The following is a 26304-nucleotide window of genomic DNA, read 5'->3' as shown; positions in this document are numbered from 1 at the left end:
CCCATATTGCCTTTCTACTTTGGTTTTGGTAAGCTTCATCTCTACAGTTTCACTCCTGGCTTAGTCTGAAATCTCACATCAGATTGAAGTAGGTTTGGGTCTCACTTCTGCTTGCTTACTGCAGGACTTTGAGTATGTCCCTGACTCTTTCAGAACCTCCATTTCCTTATCGGTAAAATGGGGCTAAACCCACCTACTTCTCAGAGCTGCTGAGCTGATTAAATGTTATATACATGCAAGCACCTAGTACACATACTAGGTGATCAATAAAAGTACTGATTGTCATTTAGTTTACTTGCCTTGAAGCTTCTAGTTCAAGTTAACCTATTTTGAGTATTAGCTAGATCTCTAAACTCTGGTGTGCAAATGATTACTTACAGTGTGAATGCCTCTTCCTCAGAGATCTCCACTCTGCCCCTGTGGGAAGTGGCCATCACTTCCTCTTGTTGCCTGCCTAAGTGGTACCCTGGTGTGCCTCACCCTAAGCCTGAGGACTGACCCTAGGAGCACATTCTCTATGTCCTAAGAAGCCCCAATAGTCTCTGGGGACACCTGATCTAAGGGTCACTGTGGCAGGAGCAAAGTCAGCCACATGGTGTTCCCACCTGCAGATCCCTGGCTTTGAAGATGGCCATGAGCCTGGCTTCAGAGTCCAACAGACTGGGGCTCCACCACTTGCCTCCTTGTTGTGAGACTATGATAAGGTTAGCTTCTCTAAACCTCAGTTTTTTCATCTGTAAAGTGAGGACAACCTAAGATCATGTTTGCGAAGGGGTACATGAGATGATGATGGACCATATCAAGTCACGTGACCAGGGTTCTCCTCCCACAACATGGGGAAAAGGTGAGATATAAGTTATCAGATGCCCTAAAAACCTGAAAGCTGGCCTAGACTTAAAAATAAGCAACCTGATAAGGAGAAAAAGAATCCTCAATAAGCCCCACAGTGAGTTTACTTTACAGTGATATTTGTCACTGTTACTATGATGGAAATCCACTGTTGACTCTATCAGGAAGATATTAAATGGAGCAAAGGATGGGGTAGATTTATCATGCCTTCTAGAAATCACCTAAATTTACAATTAACCAGATTTTCAACCTTAAAAAAAAAGAGCTTCTGGTAGTTTTAGATAAACATTAGTAATCAAACAAATTTTCTAATGCAATGAATAAACTTGGAGATGAAGCTCACTCCAAATACTGAAAACATATCTGATAATCAGCTACCTAATAAAATGGTGTTGACTATCTGTATCAGGGGCTTCTCAACCTTGATTGCACAAAATAAATCATTTGGGTAGCTTTTAAAAATGACCTGTGCCTATACCCCAACCTAGACATATCATAATCGCGCGCGCATGCGCATATGTGTGTGTGTGGGGGGCGGGCAGGGAGGGTGTTTAGAATTTTTTTAAAAAAGCTTCTCAGGTGATTCCTACAGCAGGGTTGAGACCACTGGTTTGGACAGATCTCTGTATTAATGAAAAACCTGGAAAATATGGCCACAGGTTAAGATCACCAGGGAACTCTTAAAAATCCTGACAACATCCCAGCCTCTGGCGTAAGACTCAGGCACTGATACTTTCAAAAGCTCCTAGGTGATTCAATGTGCAGCCAAGGTCCTTAAAAAAAATGTATTTGGTAAAATTTAGCAAACACCTGCATTTTTCAGCAGAAGCACTAGTAATATGATGTAGTACTGTGGTCAGTTCCTATTTATCCAAGAATGGCTTCTCTGTTTTGAGGATAAATTACAGGCCAGTGTTAGGGATGCAGGGAAGGTAGCAAACGTTAAGCATCTACCAGAAACCAAGTGTTTTTTCCTACACTATCTCATTTACTTCACACTGTACCCCAGTGAGGTAGGTGGTGTCACCCCCATGTTATTAGGTGAGTAACTGAGGCTCAGAGAGGCTGACTCACTTACATCAAGTCACTTAGCTAGTAAACTGGGCTCCAAAAGCGGGGCCCTAGGCCACACTCCATAGCATCTATCTGTTTCTGCTTATGTCTCAAGCTAAATTATCTGTTGGATTGACTATTGTTTTGTTTCCATTTCCTTGTTATCCTAGATGAATGAGAGCTGACTATAGGGCTTATTCTGAATGATGATCTAGGCGGAAATTCATTCCTTCTGTTAAAAAAAGAGAGAGCACATGTCCTAACAATTATTTCATATTTGCTCTCCTTTTAACTTGGCAACAGGTTCTGAAGTAGCACTGGAACTGCTGAACGCTTTAGCTGGTTCTTTCCCCCCTGGAAGGTAAATAATAAGCACCAGGGTATGCAGCTAAATGTTTACTTGAACTTTTTCTCCCAAGTGACTTTGAAAATAAGTAAACAATGAAAAACTTCCTGCTTCTCTAGCAAACTCTCAGTGACGTTTCCCAGATACAAGCCTAACCCATCGTCCTAACATGCAGGGCTTGCCAGGGCTTTTAAACAGCAAATTACTTACCCTGAATACTAACAGCAACTCCAAAAGGGGAAAAAGAGTCATGTAACTAGTTCTAGATTCATAGGCCCTCTCACTCTCCCCCTCCCCCCCCCTTTAAAGTCTGGATTTATAGAACCCAGGACTTGTATAATTAGAAAAGATAGCTATTATGTACCCACAGTTTTCAAACTACTCAATGCTGACAATAATGAAAGGTCCCACTTACTGCATATTCTTATGTGGTCCTGGGTCAGAAAAGTTATTTCCATCTTTAAAATCCTAATTAGGATTTATTGTCCCCATTTTGCAAATGAGAAATGTGTCTCAGAGAAGTTAGGTCAAGTGCCTAAAGTCACTGAGTGCCTAAAGCTACCCAGTGTTGGCACTGGAGCCAGATGGTACATACAACCTGCTGAAACAAGACTGGGCGTTTCCAGAAAGCCCATCCCAAAGGGCAGTGGTTTGTGATTTTTCTCATTCAGGACCTCTCTGAGATCGTGGGCCTGTTGGTCTCTCTCCCTCTAGGGCAGCGGTTCTCAACCTGTGGGTCGCGACCCCTTTGGGGGTCGAACGACCCTTTCACAGGGGTCGCCTAAGACCATCCTGCATATCAGATATTTACATTACGATTCATAACAGTAGCATCATTACAGTTATGAAGTAGCAACGAAAATAATTTTATGGTTGGGTCACAACATGAGGAACTGTATTTAAAGGGCCAGAAGGTTGAGAACCACTGCTTTAGGGTGAAGCACTTCTTGGATTTTAGCTGTGAAGGCCTGGCTGAAGCCCCACTCAACAACACTCCATCCCTACTTTTCACCCCCCGGGCCCTGCAGACATGTCCCATGGCCCCGGGTCATCTCAGGAAAGCATGCCCACTCTTACCTCAGCACCTTCACCGTCTCTGTCCACTGCGCCTGCTCACTCTCCCAGGGGTCCACCCGGATCCAGTCGGACGTCTGCAGGGCCAGTCGGACCATGGCCACTCGGTGGTGGGCAGCTGCAAGGTCTTTTTTCTTGTAGTTGTCACTGACAGGAGAGATGATACCCCCGATCACCTGGTACGTTCCTAGGCAAAGTAGAACAGTGGTGTTGCTCGCCACCTGCCTGAATTCAGGCAGGTGCTCAAAATCTCCGTGCCTCATCCTGGCATTCTCTCCTGAGTGGCCAGCTCCCTTAGGCATATCCTTATTTTAAGGATATGTTACTGCCTATGTATTTATTACTCTTACATACCTTTCTGTGAATTGAGCATCTTTAACTCTAACAATATTTCTTGACTTAAAGTCGTTATGTCTGATATTAATGTAGCCTCAACAGCTTTATATATGCACTAGAGGCCCATTGCATGAAGAGATTTGTGCAATAGGCCTTCCCTTCCCCTGGCTGCCAGCACTGGTTTTCCTCCGGCACCCGGGACCCAGGTCTTCGCTCCTCCAGCCGGAGCCTTCAGTCTTCACTCTGCCACTTCGCACCTACATATGCAAATTAACTGCCATCTTTGTTGGGTTAATTTGCATACTCCCCTGATTGGCTGGTGAGCGTAGTGGAGGGAGGGTCAATTTACATGTGTGTCTATTATTAGGTAAGATGGTATTTTTTTTAATAATCTTTCTCTTTCAACCTACGTATGCTTAAGTTTCAAACACATCTTTTGTAAATAGCTGAATTTAAAAATATTTTGGTCAAGTATGACAATTACTGATTTGTAACTGGAACATTAAATTTACCAATATTTAATGTAAATGTTGACATATTTAAGTTTCAAGCTACCACCTTTTATGTTGAGGTGTTTTTTTTTGGTCACAAGCTTTATGTTTTTTTCCCTTTTCTGCCTGTCTTTGGACTTCATTTCATTTTTTTCCTCTCAGACTAAAACTTATATATGCAGTCTTATATCCAAAGTAAATTAAGACCTTTACCCTCTTCCTCAACAACACAAGGACTTCAGAACTCTGTAACTCCATTTAATATCTCCTTACATGTTATTGTTGTAGATATTTTAAGTCTATTTATTCCCCTAACCTTAATAGAACATATTATTATTTTATACACTGATCACATTTAAATTAAAAAACCTTTTATTTATTTTAGAGATAAAGGGAGAGGGAGAGGAAGAAACATCAATGATGAGAGAGAATCATTGACTGGCTGCCTTCTGCATGCCCCACACTGGGGATCGAACCCACAACCCAGGCATGTGCTCTGGCCAGGAATCAAACTGTGACCTCCTGGTTCATAGGTCAACACTCAACCCTGAGCCATGCCAGCCAGGCTGTTTTTATTGATTTTAGAGAGAGAGGAAAGGAGAAAAAGGAGGAGAAATATCAATGTGAGAAACATTGATCAGTTGCCTCCTATATGCTCCCCACCTGGGGATGGAACCTGAAACCTGGGCATGTACCCTGACCAGAAATCAAACCCAAGACCCTTTGTTGCCACAGGCCCTTTGTTGCCACAGACGATGTTCCAACTGAGCCACCCAGCCAGGGCGAAAGCATAACTTTTAAAATCTGTATATGACCGATGCCAATTTCAAAGTCTGTACAGGTTGTTTTTGTGGCCTGTTGTTTCTTATTTATATTGTTTCATTTTTATTTATATTGTTTCATTTGTGCTTATTTTTGACTGCTTGCTGGTCAATGTCTCTAACTAGTTACATGCAGAGGCTCCCCCAGGCCTAAGATACATATATTTTCTTCCAGAAAGGCTTCATGTTTGCTTTTGACAGGCACCTGGAGTGGTATGCATGGGCAGAGAGGGCTTCAGAAAACGTCCCCTCCCCTGCCCTCCAAGTCTCTCTCAGCTGCAGCAGGGCATGGCAGAGATCCATAAAAACTCCCTAGGCTCCTTGAGAGGAGTAGTGGAGGAGGCTGAGGAGAGTTAGCAGGGTAACTTGTGGGGAGATAGGGTACAGGGCACCGAGTGTGCAGCCGAAGGCAGGAACCATGGTGTTGGGAGTACCAGGGAGGGCCCAGACAGCAGGAGTAGTTAGTGCTGAGCCATGGGATGCTGAGGAGGCTTCCATTGTGGAGGCACAGAGGCCAGAGGCCAGTGCCGAGGTCGAGGGCAGCCCCCTTGGCTAGAGGGCATTCAGGGCCAGATGCCCCTTTTTGGATGCCAGGATGATATGCTCCTATGAAGCTTAACTCAATCTTGGGGAGTAGGCAGGAAGAGATTAACTTGATGAAACACTGACTTGTAAAAGTAAGCCTAACATCTGAAAATAGTTATCTTGAAGGAGCATTTTTTTTTTTTTTTTTACTATTCATGGAAATGGTGGCTTAAGAGCAAGTTGAGTGCTGTAGAAAGCAAAGAAAGTTATATTTCTACACATCTGATTCCCATGTTATACATGGAACTGGTTAAGTTCTTTCTCTTTTCCTTTTAGAAGAGAACTAGACTCTGCTAGGTGCTAACTCTCTTGGGCAATTTACATACATTTAACCTTCACATTTGTCTTTGTGTTACTGAAGAAAACAGGGTGTGAGGCACCCGGGTCCCTTCCAGGTGGCTCTGCTAGGCACTTGGATACTCAGGTGCCAACTGTGATGGTTTAGCTCGTCTTGACAGGGCAGGTCGTACGCTGAGAAATCATTGCTGTGTTACAGCACTCGGGAGGAGAGTCAATAAAAATAACAGTTTGGGCTAAAACTCCTTCTTGCCCTTGGAATGGTCATGAGTTCAAGCCTTTTTCCTCTCCCACAATCCCAGTTTTTCCTCTTTTGTGACCTCCCCTCTTCCAATTGTTAGATGCAGGTACTTCTCTGGTGACCCCATTGCTACCCAGACACACCACCATTATGGCGCTTGTATGATAATGATCTGTTTGCCTTGTCTTTCCCATGAGACTGATGGCTCCCTAAGGGCTCGTAATTGTCTTCATTCTGGTAACATGCCCAGAACATTGCTTAGTATGAAGTTATACTGTCCTTACCTTGAGGTTACCATAGTAATACATGGCTGTGAGTTTAATAAGGTGGATAGAGCTCCTTGTTTATCTCCACCCCCTGTGGAAAATCTGATACAATGGCAATAAAGGAATAAAAGAAGTATGAAATCACAAGGGCAAAGTGAGTGAGAAAGGAGACAACAATGGATGGAAAGGTGAACAAAATTTTGGAAGCTAGAGAGCTGATGAGTAATGGTGACAGCAAGCAGAGTCTGCAGGCAGGGAAGGTGGTAAGAGAGAAGGTGCCCTGCTAGGCAGAGCCCAGAGCAGCTCAGGAATTGCAGGAGCCAGCAACCTCTCTGGGTGGGGCGCCCGAGGGCTGGAACTAGTTGAGAGTTTGCCTAAGTAGCCCTTAGATCCAATCACCTACCTTTTTCTCCCATCCTGGCTGAAGGCCATAGGTCTGCTTTCTGCTGAGGTTAGACCAGAAAGATTCTTTTTTTTTTTTATTAATTTTTTTTATTGGTTTCAGAGAGGAAGGGAGAGGGGGAGAGAGAAACACCAATGATGAAAGAGAATCATTGATTGGTTGCCTCTGCATGCCCCAAACTGGGGATGGAGCCTGCAATCCAGGCATGTGTCTGACTAGGAATTGAACCACAACCTTCTGGTTCATAGGTCGACACTCAACCACTGAGCCACATTGGCCGGGCCATAAAGACTCTTGACTCCCAGATACAGGCACAGTTGAGAGGAGTACTAAGTTTGGCTCCCACTATAACAGACTGGAGATGTCTCTCTGGGAAATAGGCCTACCCAAGAGAAGACAGCTACAGATACTCACATTTGGGGGTCTTAGACCTGGTCATATGCCAATGAGCCCCGCCAGCTTCACCCAAACACTCAGAGCCTCCAGCCAACATTTGCGGCCTGACCTGAAAATATGAGTGGAGAGCCTGAGAAGAGACACATTTTAGAACGGTGCTGATCACGAGTGGCAGAGACCAAAACCACCACCAGGAGAAAAGGAACTCGGACACAAAAACAATGCAGAGAGCAACAGGACATTTCAAAAATCTCTGAATAATGTCAGAGAGATAAGAGATGACATCCCCAGCCATGAAACAAGAATGGGATGCTTTATAAAGAAATAATCAGAAATATTATACTCACTGAAATATAGAAGGTAGGAAATCAAATAGATGTTTTTCTTCACATACTTAAGTGACTGTCCCATTTCCTTTTATTAAATAATCTGTCCCCCACTGACTTTGTTTTTCCCTTAGCATATATTCTTTTTAGAGAGATTTTATGTTTCATTATGCTGTCTAGAGTCAGAATCACATTCATTTAATCACTTAAAAAAATTACAAATTACATTTTAATGCCTGAGAGAGCTTTCTGAGTACCTGGTTAGTTTTCCAGGAGAATCTTGGGATACTTGCTCAAGTTAAAATAAAGAAAAATAGCCAGGGGTATTTTCACTGGAAAGCCAATCGATAAACACCGTGCCAGTGAGGAGCTGGTTATATTTCCACTTAGTTGGGTCTCTAAGCAGAGGAACAGAGCTGCTGCCCTCAGCACCCTTCATGTTTCTGGCTGAGGTTAGCCCTGGGGACTTGTGTCCTTGGCTGTTTCTCTTGTGAATGGATCTTTTATTCTCAGGTCTTATTATATATAAACTAGAGGCTTGGTGCACAGATTTGTGCACCAGTGGGGTCCCTTGGCTTGGCCTGTGGGGATCGGGCTGAAACCAGCTCTCTGACATCCCCTGAGGGGTCCTGGATTGCGAGAGGGACTCCACCGGTGCATGATTGGGGCTGGAGAGGGACCACGGGAGGGCTCCAGGGCATGTCTGGTCTGTCTCACTCAGTTCCAATTGGCTGGGCCCCAGCAGCAAGCTAACCTACCGGAGTATCTGCCCCCTTGTGGTCAGTGCGCGTCATAGCAACTGGTCGAATGGTCAAACAAGTGGTGGGACACTTAGCAGGCTTTTATTATATAGGATATTTTTTCATTACATTATATTAAAACTGTTACTTAGAAAACTCTACCTTTTTAAAATTATAGTTGACATATCTATAATAATAAAAGTGTGATATGCTAATTAGACTGGATGTCCTTCTGGGCGAAGCCGGGGCTGCAAGATAAACCCGGGCCCTGGGTACCTGCCAGCGGCTGGAGGGAAGCCCGGGTCCTGGGTGCCAGAGGGAAGCCGGTGCCAGCAGCCAGGGGAAGGAAGGCCCACTCTTGCCAGAATTTTGTGCATTGGGCCTCTAGTAATATTATATTAGATCAGGTATACAACACAGTGATTCAACAGCTATATTCCTTACGATGTGATCACTCTGTACTTCGGTTTGTTTAGTTTGAATCTGGGCCACCTTACTGAACTGATTAGTTCTAATAGGTTTTCAAACTCTTCTCTTGGATCTTTTTTTTTTTTTTGGAACATGGTAACATCACCCGAAAATAATAAAAACAGAGTATCCTTTCTATAACCATATTTCTTACTTTTGACTGATGCCGTGGAAAATAATAGTGGTGAGTAGGCATCCTTTTCATTTCCTTGCTTCTGTGGGAATGCTACTGAAGTGTTAGGCCACTATTTATCATACCAGATAAGCATCCTTATAGTTCTAATTTAAAAAGAGCTTAAAAAATAACACCCAAGCAGGTGTTGGGATTTTATTAAATGACTTTTAAGTGTGTATTGAGATGATGATTTAGGTTTCATAAAAATATACTGTCTTAGTAATGCGATATATTAATAGATATCTTTATGGTATACTGTCCTTGAATACCTAGGATAAATGCTACCTGGTCATGTTGAATTATTCTTTCATTAGCAATTTCATAACCTACTATTTTATATGGGTGTTTTGCATCCAAGATTATACTGTTAAACACTAGCTATAATGTCACAATATCCTTATCCAATTTTCTTTGTTCTAGAAAATGGCTATGGTAGATTGAACTATTGGTCCTAATCCACTGTCTGCCATGATGAGATTACACACCCACACCTCTGCCATTACCTCACTAGGAGGAGTCCCCTCCCCTTGACTTTGTACTTGGCCATGAGACTTCCCTTGGCCATTGGGATATTAGCAGATGTGACATGAACAGAAACTTAATGACTTGCTTTCTTGTTGGCCATCCTGCGCTTGTGCCATCTGAGAGAATATATGAGGTAGCCACTATCCCGTCTATTCTCCTGGATCACAGCATTATTTAAATACTATACTTTAAACTAATGAGAATTAGATAACATATGGACAGCTGTGGCACTTAGCTGGTGCTCAGCAATTGTTCCTTCCTCCACTCCCCGGCCTGGTGAGTCAGCAGAGGAGAGAGCTGTGGTAGACTCCATTTCCAAAGATGGTCAGAACATTTATCTCCCAGCCTGTGTGCTCCTCTAGAACCTGGCCACTCCTCCACCAAGAGGTGAAGTGTGTGCCCCTCCCCTTGGACCAGGGTGGGCACTGCTAAGTGCTTTACCCAGTGGCAGAAAGTGATACTGTGTCACTTCAGAGACTGTGTCATAAAAATGCATGTACTTCCACTTTGTGATGTGGGGAGACTTAGTCTCAGAGCCTGGCTACCGGACCGTGAAAGCCCAAACTAGCCTACGCTGAGAGACCCCACAGCGCAGTCACATGGACATGTTATAGTCAATGTTAACACCCCATCTGATACCCAGCATCAACTGCCAGAGTGAAGAAGTCTCCAGATGCTTCCTGCTCCCAGCGGTGCCGTCACTCCCAGCCGAGTTCCCAAACATCCTGGAGCAGAGACAAGCCATCCCACTGTGCTCTGTCCAAATTCCTGATCCACTGAATCTCTGAGCGTAACAAAATGGTCAATTTACACCACTAAGTTTGGGGTGGTTGTTATGCAGTAATAATAACTGGAACAGGAATGGAGATTCAGAAAGGTTATGTGATTTTCCCATGGAAACACCACCAGAAAATGGCAGAGTTGGGATTTAAACCCAAGTCTGCCTGCACTTTCTCTATTGCCCTGTGCTGATGACTGACCCTGAGGTTTTGAGAACCCTAAGTCAGCCAGGTCTAAGAAGGGTGCCACTAGGTATCTCCGCCTGTCTATGCAGAGCCCCACACCAGGTCACTGTGGTGCGTGACAGAGATTCCGCCCCCTCTAGAGCTGACCTGAACAATGAGACCATCTCCCCTTGCAAGACTGGGCTGCAATAAAATGTTACTGCTGCTTAAAATGCTAGCAGCCTCACAAACCATGAAGTAAGACTTAATAGCATTTCAAAGTGTAAAGACTTCATTATTTCCACAGAGAATGCTTCGGCACATTTATCAGCATTGTATTAAGAACGAGCATACATATTTCAAACAAAGCTACACTTGTCAAAACAACTGAGAAAAGTGTTGGGTAATGCTTGGCCTTGCCTGCCCTGTCCCACAAGTTCTGGGCTTTTGCTCAGAAAGCTCAGTGTCCCTGTGGGCACAGGTACAGCCAGGCCTTACCCACTTCATGGACCCTTCTGTCCATTTTCTTCTTTCTGTGGTTGTGCTGGCCAGAAAACAAAGCCTTGAAACGCAAAATAATAATAATAATAATAAATAAATAAATAAATAAATTAAGAACTATCAGGAGCAGTCCAAGGAAAAGGAGCCAGAGTGATGATAAGCAGGTTGGGGAAAAAAAAAAGAAAAGACAAGAACCCCAGTTACTAAATGGATCTGCATGCTTTTTTAAAAAAGGTTATTTTGACTAAACTTGGCCTCCAAGCTAAGCCTGGAGAACATGACCTGGCTGAGGTTATTAAGGCTTCGCAGCCATTCTGGCACCCTTTTATTTTCATCAGATTTCAAGCTTATTTAACAAGTTTCTCTCTCTCTTTTTTTTCTTTCTTATTTTGTTTCTTCAGCCAGATTGCTCTTTTGCCCCAAATGGACTTGAGACTGCCTATTTATTGCTCTGCTCTGTGCACTGCTGGCCAGAAGCACCCATCAGTGTCACAGGCCACGGTGTGCCGGGATCACAGACATCCGGAGGAGGGAGAAGAATACATCCAGGTATTCTCATCACCCCAAAGTAGATTGGTGGCCCTCTGGAACCACAGCTGGGACCGTAGTGGCCATTGCCGGAGGTGTAGTCATCCTTCCCCCTCTTCAGTGCCCTTGGAGTGTGCAGCTGTCTGCCCTTCATTTCCCTCTTTCTGTGCCAAGGCTCTTTCAACCAGCAAACTCTCCCTGCGTGCGGCAAAGCACTGGTCTCCAGATCTTTCAGTGCCTGAGCTTGTCAGTGGAGGTTCTCTGCCTTTCACTTCCAAATGTCCCGCTTTCTTTGTGTGCAATTTCCTAAAAACTTGGCAAAGTAAACAACAAAGCAGCAATATTTCCTGGAGTTTAAACTTCCCTTCTTCGTCTGGATAGAAAGGACTGCTTTGTTGTCTCTCTCTACTGCCCTGTTTGCTACAGTCATTTCTCTGAGTCTCAGGACTTAGTGTTGGTCAGCTGGGAGTGCCTTCTGTTTATCTGAGTACTGACAAAGCCTCCGATAGGGTGGCTGGCTCCTTGGGGTCCTATGTGCTTTCAGGGTATTATAATGTTTTCCTTTTGCGTGTCTCTGTTTTCCATCATTTAACTCCTGCCTGTGTCTCTCTGTCTGCTGAATAGAATGAAAGTCCTTGCAGAGTTGGTATGTTTTAAAAAGAACTCACCGGAACTCCAAAATGCGAAGGTATTGGCTCCTCAGAAACTTCTCTTTGGGGGCCTTAGATCTGGCAGGAACTCCACAAAGAAAGGCAGTAGGGGGCAGGTTGTAATCAGACAATTCTGGCTTGGTATTAAGTCCATTGAAGGAGTCATGGGAAAGCAGCTCGAAATACTGCCTTGGGCAACCTCTCTGTGTGGAAGCTATGCAAAGCAGCCTCATTTCCTGTAAGGAACAAGGAGTCCCTGGCAATCTGTCATTTCAGTTGTCCTCTCAAGATAGGCTTTTTAGTGGCAGGAATGTGAAGGCAAGCAGACAGGGGCACATCTGAGCAAGAGACTCAGCCCTGCTGCTTATGAGCTGTGTGACTTGAGGCAAATTGCTTAACCTCTCTGTTCCGAAATCTCTTCACTTGATTCAAATGAGCTGATAATATAGGAGACAGAGACCAGTTCAGGCAAGCACCTGGTTGAAGAGCACACTAGAAACATCAGTTGAATAGATCCCTGCCTCTCTTGTTTTCACCACAAACACCATTGCTCTTCTTAAGGCAAGAGGGGACCACATTCATTTCCTTAGCACGTGTTTTAAGGCAGGCAGTGCACCAGCACGTGAGTTCTGAAAGAAAGTGGGAGCCCTGCCCTCAAGGGGGTTTCAGTCTTGGGAGAGACAGACAGTCACCACGAGGTGGTCAATGCAGGCAAAGGTACATGGGGAGCCAGCCCCAAAGAGGCTCTGAACAGGTGGAGCAGATTTTCTGGAGGAGGGGGCATTTAAATTGAGTCACATTACAATGCAGAAGGCAGCGGGTGGCCTAAGAAAGGTGAAATCTTGTTAATCAAATCAATTCTTTCTACTTTAACTGTATTGAAAAGAGACTTTCTTTCTTTTTTTAAAATCTGCAGAACAACTGAAGCTTGATGACTCCTTGATTCTGCACTAATATCCTTGCCCATTTCTTGATACTTTTTCAATTTTCCTTCATGGTAATTTACACCCAAGGAAACTGTCCAAGATCTGCTAAGAGATTCAATAAAATAGGTCATGGAGTTAAATGCTGCGGTGAAACACAAGGCTTAATTTTATGGATAAAATTTAAACTGCTTAGCTGCCTTTGTGCATTATTCGTGTTAAGACTAATGATGACTCAGGAAGGGATCACTGTAGGAATCAGGAAGCCATTTTCCTAATTCTATAAGCTCATCTGGGGCGGGGGGGGGGGGGGGGTAGGGGGAGGGGGGGTGGTTGGGGTCTTTGCCCTTGAGGTTAACAGACATGGCATTTGGGGAAGAGACCTGACCAGCCTGCTAGCCCATTTCCACCACCAGGGCTGCTCCTGGCCCTGCTGCAGGAACAGGGAGCCTGAAACTGGAATTCTTCCTAAGATTGACATTGGGAGGAATGAGAAAGAGGAGGACAATGTTTCAATGTCAGTACTTCCTGGTATCTCTCTGAGTGAGGTCCACATTGATGTCATCATTAACAATTCTTGGCAGTGAGGCCGTAAGAACTGTAATTTCCCCCAGCCATCCCAGGGCAATGGGATTCTTATGCATCAGTGGAGAACCATGGGTCAGCACTAACTCTGGAGGGACCACTTCCTTTCTATTATCCAAGGTTCTTTTATTAACCGAGCACTGGACTGTAAACAAGACCTCTTTTCTATAATGACCACAGTACCAATTTTATGAGAATGGAATAAAAGAATATATCTCAGTCAATTATCTCTCAGTAAAAATATTTTTAGAAAAAAAAGGATATGGGTTTCTTAGGTTGTAAATACTTTATGGAGTTTAATGCAATTTCATTTTTGTGGTTTGTTTCTAACAATACCCTAAATTTACATGTCTAATGTATTCAATGGTCAATTCTGATGATGTAAATGATAGATGATCTTTCCATTTGCAATATAAGATACAATTTAGAGTTGAAAAACTACCTTAAAGCTAACCATTCTCCCCAAGCACTAAAAAAGTAGTCCAGGTGGGAACATTTTTCTTAAAAGTTTTTATTTTTCTTTTAATTTCAAGTATTGTTTAGATTAGTTTTTCTGTAGCTGTTCTGTGTAATATAGTAAATGGGCACCTACCAGCCCCAACAAAGAAAAAGGGTTCTGTGATCCAATGGTAACATCCTGCATTATTATACTAGAGGCCCAGTGCATGAAATTCGTACACTCGGTGAGGGACGGCGGTCCCTGAGCCCAGCCTGCACCCTCTTGCAGTCCAGGAGCCCTCGCAGTCAGGCATCCTTAATGCTGAGCGGTGCTCCCCCTGTGGGAGCGCACTGACCACTAGGGGGCAGCTCCTGCGTTGAATGTCTGCCCCCTGGTGGTCAGTGTGTGTCATAGTGACCGGTCGTTCTGCAGTTGAGTCTATTTGCATATTAGCCTTTTATTATATAAGATCATACAACCAGGATACTGAGATTCATATAATCTACCAATCTTGTTCAGATTTCACCAGTTTTACATGCACTCATTTGCGTGTGTGTGTGTGTGTGTGTGTGTGTGTGTGTGTGTTCATCCATCTGGAGGTTTCATGTATCCACACCACAATAGACATACCTAACAGTTCCCTTACCACAAAGACCCTCAGGTTGCCCTTTTATAACCATGCCCACTTCCTTCCTGTCCTTCCACCCCCAACCCTAACCCCTGGCAACCACTAATCTGTTCTCATTTATATAATTTGATCTTTGCAAGAATGTTATATAGATGGAGTCATACAATATGGAAACTTTAGGACTGACTTTTTCACTCAGCATTATTTCCTGGAGACTCATCAAAGTTGTTACGTGTAGCTTCTTTTTATTACTGAGTCAGGTTCTACGGTATGGGAGAATCATAGTTTAACTACTTAGCCCTTGGAGGACATCTGGATTGTTTTCAGTTTTTAGTCATTATAACTGAAGCTGTAATGAACATTGTGTACAGGTTTCTGTGTGAACGTAAGTTTTCATTTCTCTGGGATAAATGCCCAGGAGTGCAATTACTAGGTCGTAAGGTAGTTTTGTTTTACATATTTACTTTTCCAAGGAACTGCCAACCTTTTCCAGAGTGGTTGTGCCATTTTACGTTCCCACCAGCAATTCTGAGCAGCTCAGTTTCTCTGCATCCTTTCTAGCACCTAGTGTTGTCATTAGTTTTCATTTTAGTCATTTTAATAGGTATATAGTAATACCTTCTTATGGTTTTAAAATTGCATTTCCCTAATGGCAAATGTTGTTAGATGTCTTTTCATGTGCTTCTTTGCCATCTGTATATCCTCGTCAGTGAAATGTCTCTTGGTGTCTCCTTCCCATTTCCCAATTGGACTGTTTGTGTTTTAAGTTCTGAGACTTCTTTATATACTGTAGGTACTACTTCTTGGTTGGATACATCGTTTGCAACTTCAACTCTTTTTGAGGAATAGCAGAAAGTAGAACGAAATAATAAAAAAGTTAAATAAATAATTATTGATTTGTTTTCTTTTTATCTTCAGCTAGGGGGAAGGAGAAAAGGATGAGAAAACAGGGAAAGATGCCTCTTATAGTTTCTGGGGACATGAGTAACGGTTCCCATTTTTTCATAGCACTGTATATATGAGCAGTAGTGGTGTAGAATGAAAACCAGAATGCAGGGTTCATTGGTCTGAGAGACTCAATGTAAAGGTCACTCATCGGTTAAGTGCTGTTTACCTCTAACCTGGCGTAGTCAAGTCTAGTGCAAGAATAATGTCATAGAAACTGCCCCCTCAGAGACCTGTCTAGAGTCTACTTCATTTAAGCCACATCCCAAGGTAGACATATAAGGATAAGAAAAATGATGATTTGTTATTAACAGCACCTTCTTTTGAAAGGATTTGAATGTTAACACATGTGTAGCCACAAACCCTTGAAACCTCACAGGATAAGGAAAAACTCATTTTGGTCCAAACAATTGCTGGAATAATCCAACACCCCCAGAAAAAAAAAAAAGTTTTAAATTAGAAATGTGAAATAAATAATGTTTCAGACCAGGCAGGAGAACTGTGCATGAATATATATTAAAATCACTCTACTTCATTAATAAACATCATCTGTGAGCCCAAGATTAAAGTAACATGCTGGGATTATTTAAAATTTACTCAGGCTCTCATGGTATCTCCTAAAGCTCAGAAGACCCAGAACTGGAGCTGTCACTGCCTTAAATAGAATTATTACAGCTTAATTTCCCCCCTTATCTCAGATTATGCAGTATTACCTGATCATGATGCATTTAATTCTCTTTATACTCACTCTATATTAGAGAATCAAAATTAAATCACAGGGGTAGCAACAGTCATGTGCAATACAGTGGACACTGATCAGGTGTTTTTATTTAACACAGAAAACTGCTGATGCTCAATAAATATGCTTCCATTTAAAATGCAAGTTACTGAGAGGAAAACCTGGGAGCCATAAAATACCTTACCCCTCCTCCAGGTTGTCCAAAAGGAGAAAAAGAACAAAGCTTTTGACTGGTTATCTTTACGATGGAGTTTAATCCAGGATGCCACACACATGTGGGGCAAGATCATGAGGAAATAACATCATAAAGTATCAAGAAAGGGATAAAGGAAACAGGAGAAGCTGTGTGGTGGTTTCCTCACTTCCATGCATAGATGTGAGATTATTATGTGAACCTGTCTGCTTATGGTCGTAGGAACAGGAGCCGCTTTAAGCCAGCTCTGGGCTGGGGCCAGCTCTGGATGTAGTGGAGAGGCCAAACATGTATTGGATATATCCCGCAGGCTGGATACTTTATGTACATCATCTCATTTAGGCCTTATAATAAATAACAGTGTAGGGTTAGGAGATTTTATCTCCATGTCGCAGCTGAGGAAACGCAGGTTGGGGGTGAAGGGCATTGCTCAAGATCATGAACTAGTGAGTGGGTTTAACAACCAGGTTAACTTCAAAACCAGTGCTCTTTCTATGACCCCCATGGTCACAGGGAGGGGCGTTTGTCTCCTCTGTGGTTCACTATTCTGCAATCCTTTCTTTTATGGGTTGTGGCAACCAAGAGAGAGCAGAAATAGAGAATCCAGGACCCAAGAGCAACGAAGTCAGAGCTGAGTGGCTGGGTGGGGTCTGCGTGCTGGCAGACTGCCAGACATAGATAGGCCTCCTGGATCCTGCCTAGGCCAGAACAAAGATTTGACAGGGAGCAGACCTGTGGCCACTTTCTCTCCATGAGTCTAGAAAACCAGTGTTCTCTTTCTGGAGGAATCTGTTGAGCTGACTATAGAAAAAGCAAAAAGGATAAATTCTGGACTACAGTTTGAGACCCTGAATTCAAACCACAGCAAAATCAGGAACAGGGTCTGAGACTGATAATTTCTAAGCACTTAGAAAAAGTGATGACTGCTCAGAGCTAGCAAGAGTTCATAGAGAATAAGTCATTTCCCTATTTGGGAGAGTTTCCACATGAGCAGGCAAGTAACAGCAATGAAGGCAGAACCTTATCCAGGCATCAGACAAGATTTTACAAGATCACCTTAGCAATGAAGTGGGAAATGCATACTGGGCCAAGTTGCAGGCAAAAGCTGTCTGGGGCTGTGCACCTGCCCCGAAAGCTGCGTCCAGTTTGCTCTGGTGAAGGGGGCCTGAACCAAGCATGTCAAACTCAAAGGCTAACACGGGCCAAATAAACAAGGTTTAAGTTTATGTGGGCTGCAAAAAACCAAAAGCTTCAATTTTCATAGAAACATAGGTTTATTTCCATAGAGATCTGTTGAACACAAAAGGCAGAAATAAATGAGTCATTGTTAACATAAAATAATAGGACATTTTAATAAAAATTAGTATTTTTTCTTGAACATTAACTTACCAGACATTGAATAACTGCACAAATTAATAAGCATAACGCAAATAAACCTATTTTTCTTGTTCTTTGAAAGCAGAATATTTCCTGTTGTGCACACCAAACAAGTCAGTCCAAGACTAATGAATGACATGGCAATTGGCTGCTAAAATATTCGCTGCTAGTATTAGTGGAGAGAAATGGTGTGCCTGCACTTTTAAGGTGCATAAGGGAAATGAATGCAACACGATTATGGCAATCAGTCATTAGCGAACATTGTAGTTCATTATTAATAATTATGTATAATAGGATAATGTAAAAATTAAGTTACAAAATTTTTATTAAAACATTTCTTACATACCATTATATTGGTTGGGCTGCAAAAATATTCATTGTGGGGTGCATGCGGCCCATGGGCCGTGAGTTTGACATGCTTGGCCTGAACTCAAGTCAGCAATCCAGGTACAGGTTGCTAAGAGTATTCTAGCAATGGTTTTTCCAGAGGTTCTCTGAGGATTCATGTGTCAAGATCTCACCTGGTGGCCACTTGGTTAAAGACTTCCACAGAGTCCCTTTCACCTAAAGTCCACATTCCTTACTTGGCATTTCAGATTCCAAGATCTAGCCTCCACCACTTCTCTGTGTTCAGCCAATCCACCCCGACTCTCTGCCACACATCTGTTGTCTTTGGGACTTGCACATTCAGAAGGCCTCACAGAAGCCTGCAGGGGGGTAGTGGGAAGAACACTGGCATTTGGGTAACAGCCTGGGTTCATGCCCAATTCCCCATGATTAGCTGTTTAAGTGATCACCTCTTCAAGCCTGTTTCCCTATCAATAAAGGTAGGGAGAAAATGGTCTCCTGACCATTGAACACTTTCTTTTTTTGTTAATTCTCACCCGATGATATTTTTCCATTGATTTTTAGAGAGAATGAAAGGAAGGTACAGAGACACAGAGAGAGAAACATCTATGTGAGAGAGACACATCTTTTGGTTGGCTCCCGCACATGCCCCAATCAAGGCCAGGGATGGAGCCTGCAACTGAGGTAGGTGCCCTTGACTAGAATCAAACCTAGGACCCTTCAGTCCACAGGACTATGCTCTATCCACTGAGCCACACCAGCTAGGGCAACAGAACACTTTCTATGTTCTAGTCCTTGTACTTAAACAACCTTCTTTAACCATTAGAGCTTATGCGGCGTTCTCTTGCACATGGTTGTTATTCTTGTGCTTAAAGTATTCCTTCTCATCTCAGCCTTTCCCCTTGTCCCATTTGATTCACAAGTTCTCAAGAGTAGGACTAGAAGTACCTTCATTTTTATAAAGTCCCTCTATACTTTGAGATTTGCACATTAGAAGGTTCTTATGTTCTACCCTTTGGTAACTTGCCCGAGGTCACACAGGGACCACTTTTGCTCCCCTATTATGCCTGCATGTTGCATAGTTCCCAGCTCAACAAGTAACTTGTTGAATAAATGGAGGAAGCATGGGTTGGTGGTTATGAGCACAGATTCTTTGGGGCAAACTGTCTCTACAGGGTGTGTGACCTTGGAAAACTTACTCAATCTCTCCGAGCCTCAGCTTCTCCATCTGAAAAATAGGAAGAGTAACAGTACCCACTTCGTAGGGTTGTTATGAAAGTTAAATGAGTTCGTGTAATGCAGTTAGAACACTACCTGACAAACAGTAAGGACTATATGAGTTTGTTAGACACAAAACAAACAGGTACTACAGAGTCATTAACGACCAAGTATTAAACTCACAGAAAGTTTGATTTAAAAAAACAAAATACAAGTGGACTGTTGTTGAAATATAGGCCAATGCTCAAATTAAGTTGATTAGAAATAATAAACGTTGAAATAACAGAACACAGAATTCAAATTGAATTCAATCTCCTTTAGTAAATTTGTGACTACATGTTAGGAAAACAACTGCTTACAACTGGGAATACATCCAACATCTTACGAGAAATTCAGTCTTGAATCCTTAATATATTCAAAGAAATGCTTTAGGTATGTCTGATGCTATTGACTAGTCCAGTGATGGCAAACCTTTTGAGCTTGGCGTGTCAGCATTTTGAAAAACCCTAACTTAACTCTGGTGCCATGTCACATATAGAATTTTTTTGATATTTGCAACCATAGTAAAACAAAGACTTATATTTTTGATATTTATTTTATATACTTAAATGCCATTTAACAAAGAAAAATCAACCAAAAAAATGAGTTCGCGTGTCACCTCTGACACGTGTGTCATAGGTTCGCCATCACTGGACTAGTCATATGTTGGGTTGAATCGCTTCTGTCAAAAATCAGCAAATCAAGAATAAAAATGCCAAATGAACTTCTTCAAAACCACCCATACCTACTATACATCTTCATCCATCAAGCCTTTGAGAATCCTCTCTGCGAGTGTTGTACAGCATGCAGTGCAAGGCAAGGAAGTGCCTCTGATTAAAGGACAGTACTACAAATACAGAAAATTCGGACACCACACATTCCTATAAGCCCGTATCTTATTCCCAAACAGTCTTTCAAGTAAAGGAGAGTAAAAAAATAGCTGGTTCAACATTTTATCCTGTATGACTTTGTTTTACTACGTTATTAATGAAAATCTACAGATACAAGTTTTCACAGGACTAAAGACAGTTAAAAGTTTTGATATGTTATAGGGCCTCTGTCAGTTTTTAAGGTTTCCTGTTGTTTCAGGAGGAAAAGGAAACAGTAAACAAAGGAAGGAAAGGACAACTGCAGTTTGAAGAAAGGATGCTTATTAAAGGAGAAAAAGTTCAAAATTTGAGCTATTGCAGCAAACTAGGAAGACACTGTTAATTTCTATTTAAAGGTACTAAACAAATTGCTTTAGCTTGTTTAATTCAGTTTATATGCATACAACAGCAAATGAAAATTGTGAGTTGTTTTAGTAAAAATACACCAACAGAAGGAAGATTTTGTTTTCTTCAAGAAAAAAGAAGGTCATCTGTGGGGCCAGGTTTTCATCCACCCTTAGCCGTGAGCTGATTCTGATTGAGAGAAAGGCTCTGTTTAAATATTTGCCCCTGGAGAGGCAGTGGGTTGGATTATGCCTCCGTGCACAGATGTGCTGGCTGGAGAGGCTGCAGTCAGTGGCTGGGACTGTGGGTCAGGGAAGATGATGCCCGACTATACAGTGAAGGGAAATTCACACCATATACCCCTCATGGTGGCAAAAAGGTCCCCTTTTCATGATCTGGTCCTCCCTACCTTCAGCCTCGTCTCTCTCTCCCATGTGCTGGAATGCGGTCTTTTCCACCTCCATGTCTACCCATGCTGCTTTCTCTGCCCATAATGCCCCTAAACTATGCCTGCCTAAGTCTTTCACATTCTGCAAGCTTTAGGTGTCACCTCCTTCAAGAAGCTTCACTCAACTGCCAGGCGAGAGACATCCCGCCTTTGCACCTAGTGCCACAATCACCTGCTACTGTGCACCTCTGACCACGTACACCGTGCACTCCTTTGGGGGCAGGGGAGAAAATTTAATCAACTGTATTTCCAACCACAGTGCCTGGCCTGGGGGAGATGCAGTAAATACCTGTGGGATGTTGAAAGGTGTCAACTCGATGTATAACATTCAAAGACATGGGCAGGAGAATTCATTCTGGACTTAAAACTGACCAAGTTCTTCCATAGAAAAATGACTGAGAATAAAGGCAAAGAAGGTACTGGAGGTCATTTGTGACCAAGGATCCTTTACCTATTAGTACCCCAAGTGATAGAAATCATATATAATATAATGTGTCCATGCATTCTGTGGTTACTGTGACTTTTGGGGACCAGGAATACTCTCTGACACTCACAGGGTCATGCCAGAGTCTTACCGTGTGGCTAAAGCAGTACACGGTACTGCTTAATGTACTTAATGTCTGCAAGTACATTAAGTATCTGAAGTCCCCAATACAGCTGTCTGTGAAGCAGCACATTCTAGAAAACAGAGTACAGGCCCTGCCCTGATAAACCTCACAGCAAAGATAATGGCCACAAAGCCAGGGGCATTTCTGATGAGTCAAAATTGACAGGAAAAGCCACTCAGTGGCTAAGAGTCAAGCAGATATTTATAAAAAGCCAAGTAGAAGCTATATACCCTGAAAGAACATTATTCCACACACTATTTAAAAATATATAGGGAGTATATTCCTTCTTTCCCTAAAATAGAAATATTCTCCCCACACCCAACATACTTGCTTTATAAGAAATTGTGGAAAGTGGAATTGCTGCACCAAGGGTATATACTTTTTTTCCTAAGAGAAAAAGGACACTTTTTAAAAAATTTATTTTAAAACAACAGCAATTATTGACCTTAAAATTTAAACAATAATTTTTTAACACCACCTAATATCTAGTCAGTATTAAGATTTCCCCAACTCATGAATATCATTTTATAGTTGATTTGAATCAGGATTCAAATAAGGTCCATACATGATATTTGGTTTCTATGTCTTCAAACCTCCATTGAATCATACAGTTTCCTAGTCCTCTTTCTTGCATGCTGCTTATTTGTTAAACAAACTGGGTCACTTGTCCTACAGAATTTATCCCATTTAATATATGACCGAAGCAACCTTGTGGAGCCTTTTTTTTAAAGTTTGATATTTCTGTTATCAAGGTATAATTTGCACTTATATACTTATATACATAGCCCATGGACACAAACAATAGCGTGGGGAAGACCTGATTTGGTGGTGGGTAGGGGCTGAATGGAGGGGAGTTAGGGAGGGGGGGAATGAGAGACATCTGTAAATACTGTCAACAATTAAAATAAATAAATAAAATAAAAAAGGTATAATGTGACAATAAGTCACATATATTTAAAAGGTATAATTTGGCAAGTTTTGACATATGTATACACCTGTGAAATCAACACCACAATTGAGATAATGAATATATCCATCATCCCCCAAACTTTCCTTTGGCCACTTTGTAGTCCTTCCTTAGGTTGCTCCCCAACCCCTCAACTACTAATCTGTTTGCTGTCACTGTAGTTTGTATTTCGAGAAATTTATATAAATGAAACTCATATAGTATATACTCTCTTTTGGTCTGGCTTCTTCTATTCAGCATAATTGAGATTCATCTGTGTTTTTGGTTCATTCTTTTTTATTGCTGAGTACTACTCCGCTGTATGGATACAACACCATCTGTTTTATTTATTCACATCTTGGTGTACGCTTGCATTGTTGGCAGTTTGGCGTTATCATAATTAAAGCTGCTCTGAACATTCGTGCACATGTCTTTGCACGAGCATATGCTTTCATTTTGGGGGGAGGTGGATAAATAGGTATGGAGCAGTTGAATCTCATGGTAGGTAAATATTTAACTTGTAAGAAATTGCCAAGCTGTTTTCCACAGCCGTTGCACCATTCACTTTCCTACCAGTAGTATATGAGAATTCCATACAGCTAAGTTTTGGGGGAGTCAGAAATTATGTGTGGATGTTTGACTGTGTGTATGTGTGTGTGGTGGGGAGGATCAGTGCTACATAACCCCTTCATTGTTCAGTGGTCAACTGCAGAATGTTTGCTTACCCACTGAGGAATAGCAGAGGTTCTCAAGGGCACATGCTACCTCTTCATCTGGCTGTGTAGGCAAATGCTTTCTGGGAGCACCTGGAAGGGTGCCCTGACCAAGACACAGGTCCTATAAAATATTCAGTGTCTTTAGCATTTATGGGCAACATGAGATGGGCAGGGGTATGGGGGGACTCTGAGAAGGATTCCACTATATGGCCAGGGATATGTCACACGGCTAAGGAGTGTTAAACCTTGGAATATGATGGAAGAAATGTAAGCCACCAGCTATGCTGTGAATGAACAAACCAAGCAGTTTTAATAATGGTGATGATGACAGCAGCCAGCAGAGCCCCAGGAGGCCCAACCCACCAGTATTGGTGTAGGCCCCTGACTGACCTGTTTGGTGCAGGTGGTCTCTGGCCACCTCAAACAAGCGCAAGTGCATGTTGGTGATGGGGTTGAAGGAGCCACAGGCCAGGAGCACCACGGGTATCCGGCTCTTCATCTTGTCAGGCACATCCGCATCTGCTGCAGTGGCCACCCTGCCTAATGGGGACAAAAACTCACGTTAGGGAGTTCACATGAAGATCAGTCAGTGTCTCTAAACCACACACAGCACATTAGTTCTCACTTATTAGATGACTGAGGAGGCAATAATAATAATAATAATAATAATAATAATATTTATGGAGGACTCCCCATGGGCCAGGGACTGTGCTAAACACTACATCAAAGTATATCCCTCATCTCACCAAATCCTTTCAACAACCCCCAATGGTTACTTATACGGCACAGGAACCTGAGAAGCCACAGGGCCAGGACTGAAACCCAGAAAGACTGACCTCAGAGACCATGTTCTGCTCATAAGTACAATACCCTCCCTGGCCTCTGATGGGTCTCCCTGTGGTCAAAAGGAGGTATGTAATGTCATCTTTGATAGTCCAAGTAGAACTCAGGTCCCAGAGTAGACCAACACTTTTAAAAAAACGTATTTTAAAATAATTTCCAACTTACAAGAAAAGTTGCAAAACTTATGCAAAGAATTCCCATATACCCTTTACTAAGATCCCGCAAATATTAACATCTTACCACATTTGCTTTATCATTCATTCTCTCTTTCTACACACACACACACACACACACAGATACACACGTATGCATACATATATCTACCTACAAATAATTTTTTTTCTGAAATGATTGAGAGTAAAGTCTAGACATAATACCTCTTTATTTCTAAATACTTCAACAGCACTTGCCAACTGGTGGTCTGCAGACCACTGGTGGTCCGTGAGTTGCAAAAGGTTGGAGACCGCTGCTTTAGTATATGTTTTCTATGAACAAAGACATTTTCTTATATAACTACAGAGCAGTGATTAAAATCAGAAAATGAATATTGTTGCAGGGCTATGATCTATTTTGCAGATCTTTTTTTTATTTTACCTATCATTCATCTAGGCCCAAGCATTTTGAGAGTGCCTATCCCACCTTCTTGTCTCTGCATGCTATGGCTTTCAGCACTGGTGAGGTTAGAGGAAAGCAGAAAACAGCCTGGGCTCCAGGGCAGGCTGGCAGACGTGGCTCTCCTACCTCTGAGATGCTGCCTCCTGGAGAGACAGTGAAGAGCTCCACTGGGGTTAGGCCTTGGTTTGACTCCTACTTCTACCTCTTACTGGCTGTGTGATATAGGGTAAATCACAGTTCCTCTCTGAGCTTCAATTTACTAAAATTCAAGGTGGGGTAATATTACTTACCTTTATATAGTGGTTATGAGGATAAATGAACTATATATGTTATGTGTCTGGTACCTAAGAAGTGTTTAATAGATAATCACTGTGGCTGTGGTGATGATAATGACAATGATAAAACAGATGTTGCTGCAGGACAGGGGGAAGCGAAGGAGAAAGGAGGTGGCAGTGGGCTTGTGGGTGGCAGCTGCCAAATAGCTCCCAGTGAGCCTCACCTGCCAGTGTTCACCTGTACTCCCCTCACCATGAGTGTGGGCTGGACTTGTAACTTGCTTTTAATGAACAGAATGCAGCAAAGGAGTGGAATTCTACTTCTGAAAGAAGTTACAAAAGAACACAGACTTCCCTCTTCTGCTTTTTCACTTGCTCACTTGATAAAGTCAGCTGTCCTGTTGTGAGTTGCCTCATGGAGAGACCCATGAGGCAAGCAGCTGAAGGAGACTTCTGATGCCAACAGCAGATAAGGAACTGAATCCTGCCAATAACCATGTGAGTGAATGTGCAAGTGGATCCTTCCCCAGCTGAGTCTTCAGATGAGACTGCAGCCCTGTGTCTTATAAGAGACTCTGAGTCAGAAGACAGAGTTAAGCCACATATATATTTCTGACATATAGAAATGATGAGATCATAAGTGTGTGTTGTTTTAACCTGCAAAATTCTGGGGTAACTTGTTATGCAGCAACAGCTAACTAATACAGTGGCCAACAGGAGGAATGCATTCACTTCCTTTCTCACTCCTCTTGCTATGGTGGCCTTGGCTGTAATTCTGCAATTTCAGGGGTAACATGGACAGTTATGTCACTGGAGCCTGGGACCCTCTTTGTATCTAAGAACATTGTTTTAATCTGGCCCCTACTGTCTGCTTCTCCAGGCTTGCATCCAACCACTGCCTGCCTCTTTATATTCTAGGAACAATGAATTACTTGTGAGTGGTTCCTTTGTGAGCTCCTCATGGCTTCCTGCTTCAAGCTTCTGTTCATGCTATTTCAGTTTCCTCCAACTGAAATAACCCAGCACACCCCAATCTGTTAAGATTCAACTCAGGTGATCGATCACATTATTTATGGCTTTAATCACAATTTCTTGACTGCCTGCTAGGTGCCTGTTATCAGTTAGGAATGCATTTGGTTGCAAATTTTAGAAGCCTAACCTCAGTGGCTTAAACAAATAGAGGTTATTTG

General features: G+C 42.5%; 1 protein-coding gene across 5 annotated transcripts in view; it reads right to left on the bottom strand.

The window, feature by feature from the left end:
- Positions 1-26304, bottom strand: part of NMNAT3 (nicotinamide nucleotide adenylyltransferase 3) — a 78318-nt gene that overhangs the window by 10486 nt on the left and 41528 nt on the right. For 3 of the 5 annotated variants that reach the window (XM_036332399.1, XM_036332394.1, XM_036332395.1), the window contains 2 exons: positions 23772-23921; positions 3326-3509 (listed from right to left, as the gene is read on the bottom strand). In XM_036332399.1, coding sequence (XP_036188292.1) covers positions 3326-3509; positions 23772-23880 — 293 coding nt within the window. In that variant the 5' untranslated portion in view covers positions 23881-23921. Of the gene's footprint in view, positions 1-3325; positions 3510-23771; positions 23922-24601; positions 24710-26304 lie in introns of those variants that run through there. The other 2 variants (XM_036332397.1, XM_036332398.1) reach the window with 2 other exon arrangements.

The sequence above is a fragment of the Myotis myotis genome, unplaced genomic scaffold, assembly GCF_014108235.1.
Source record: "Myotis myotis isolate mMyoMyo1 unplaced genomic scaffold, mMyoMyo1.p scaffold_m19_p_13, whole genome shotgun sequence".
NCBI classification, from domain to species: Eukaryota; Metazoa; Chordata; class Mammalia; order Chiroptera; family Vespertilionidae; genus Myotis; species Myotis myotis.
Note: the sequence above shows the minus strand (reverse complement) of the source record. Positions and strands in the feature narration are given on the sequence as shown.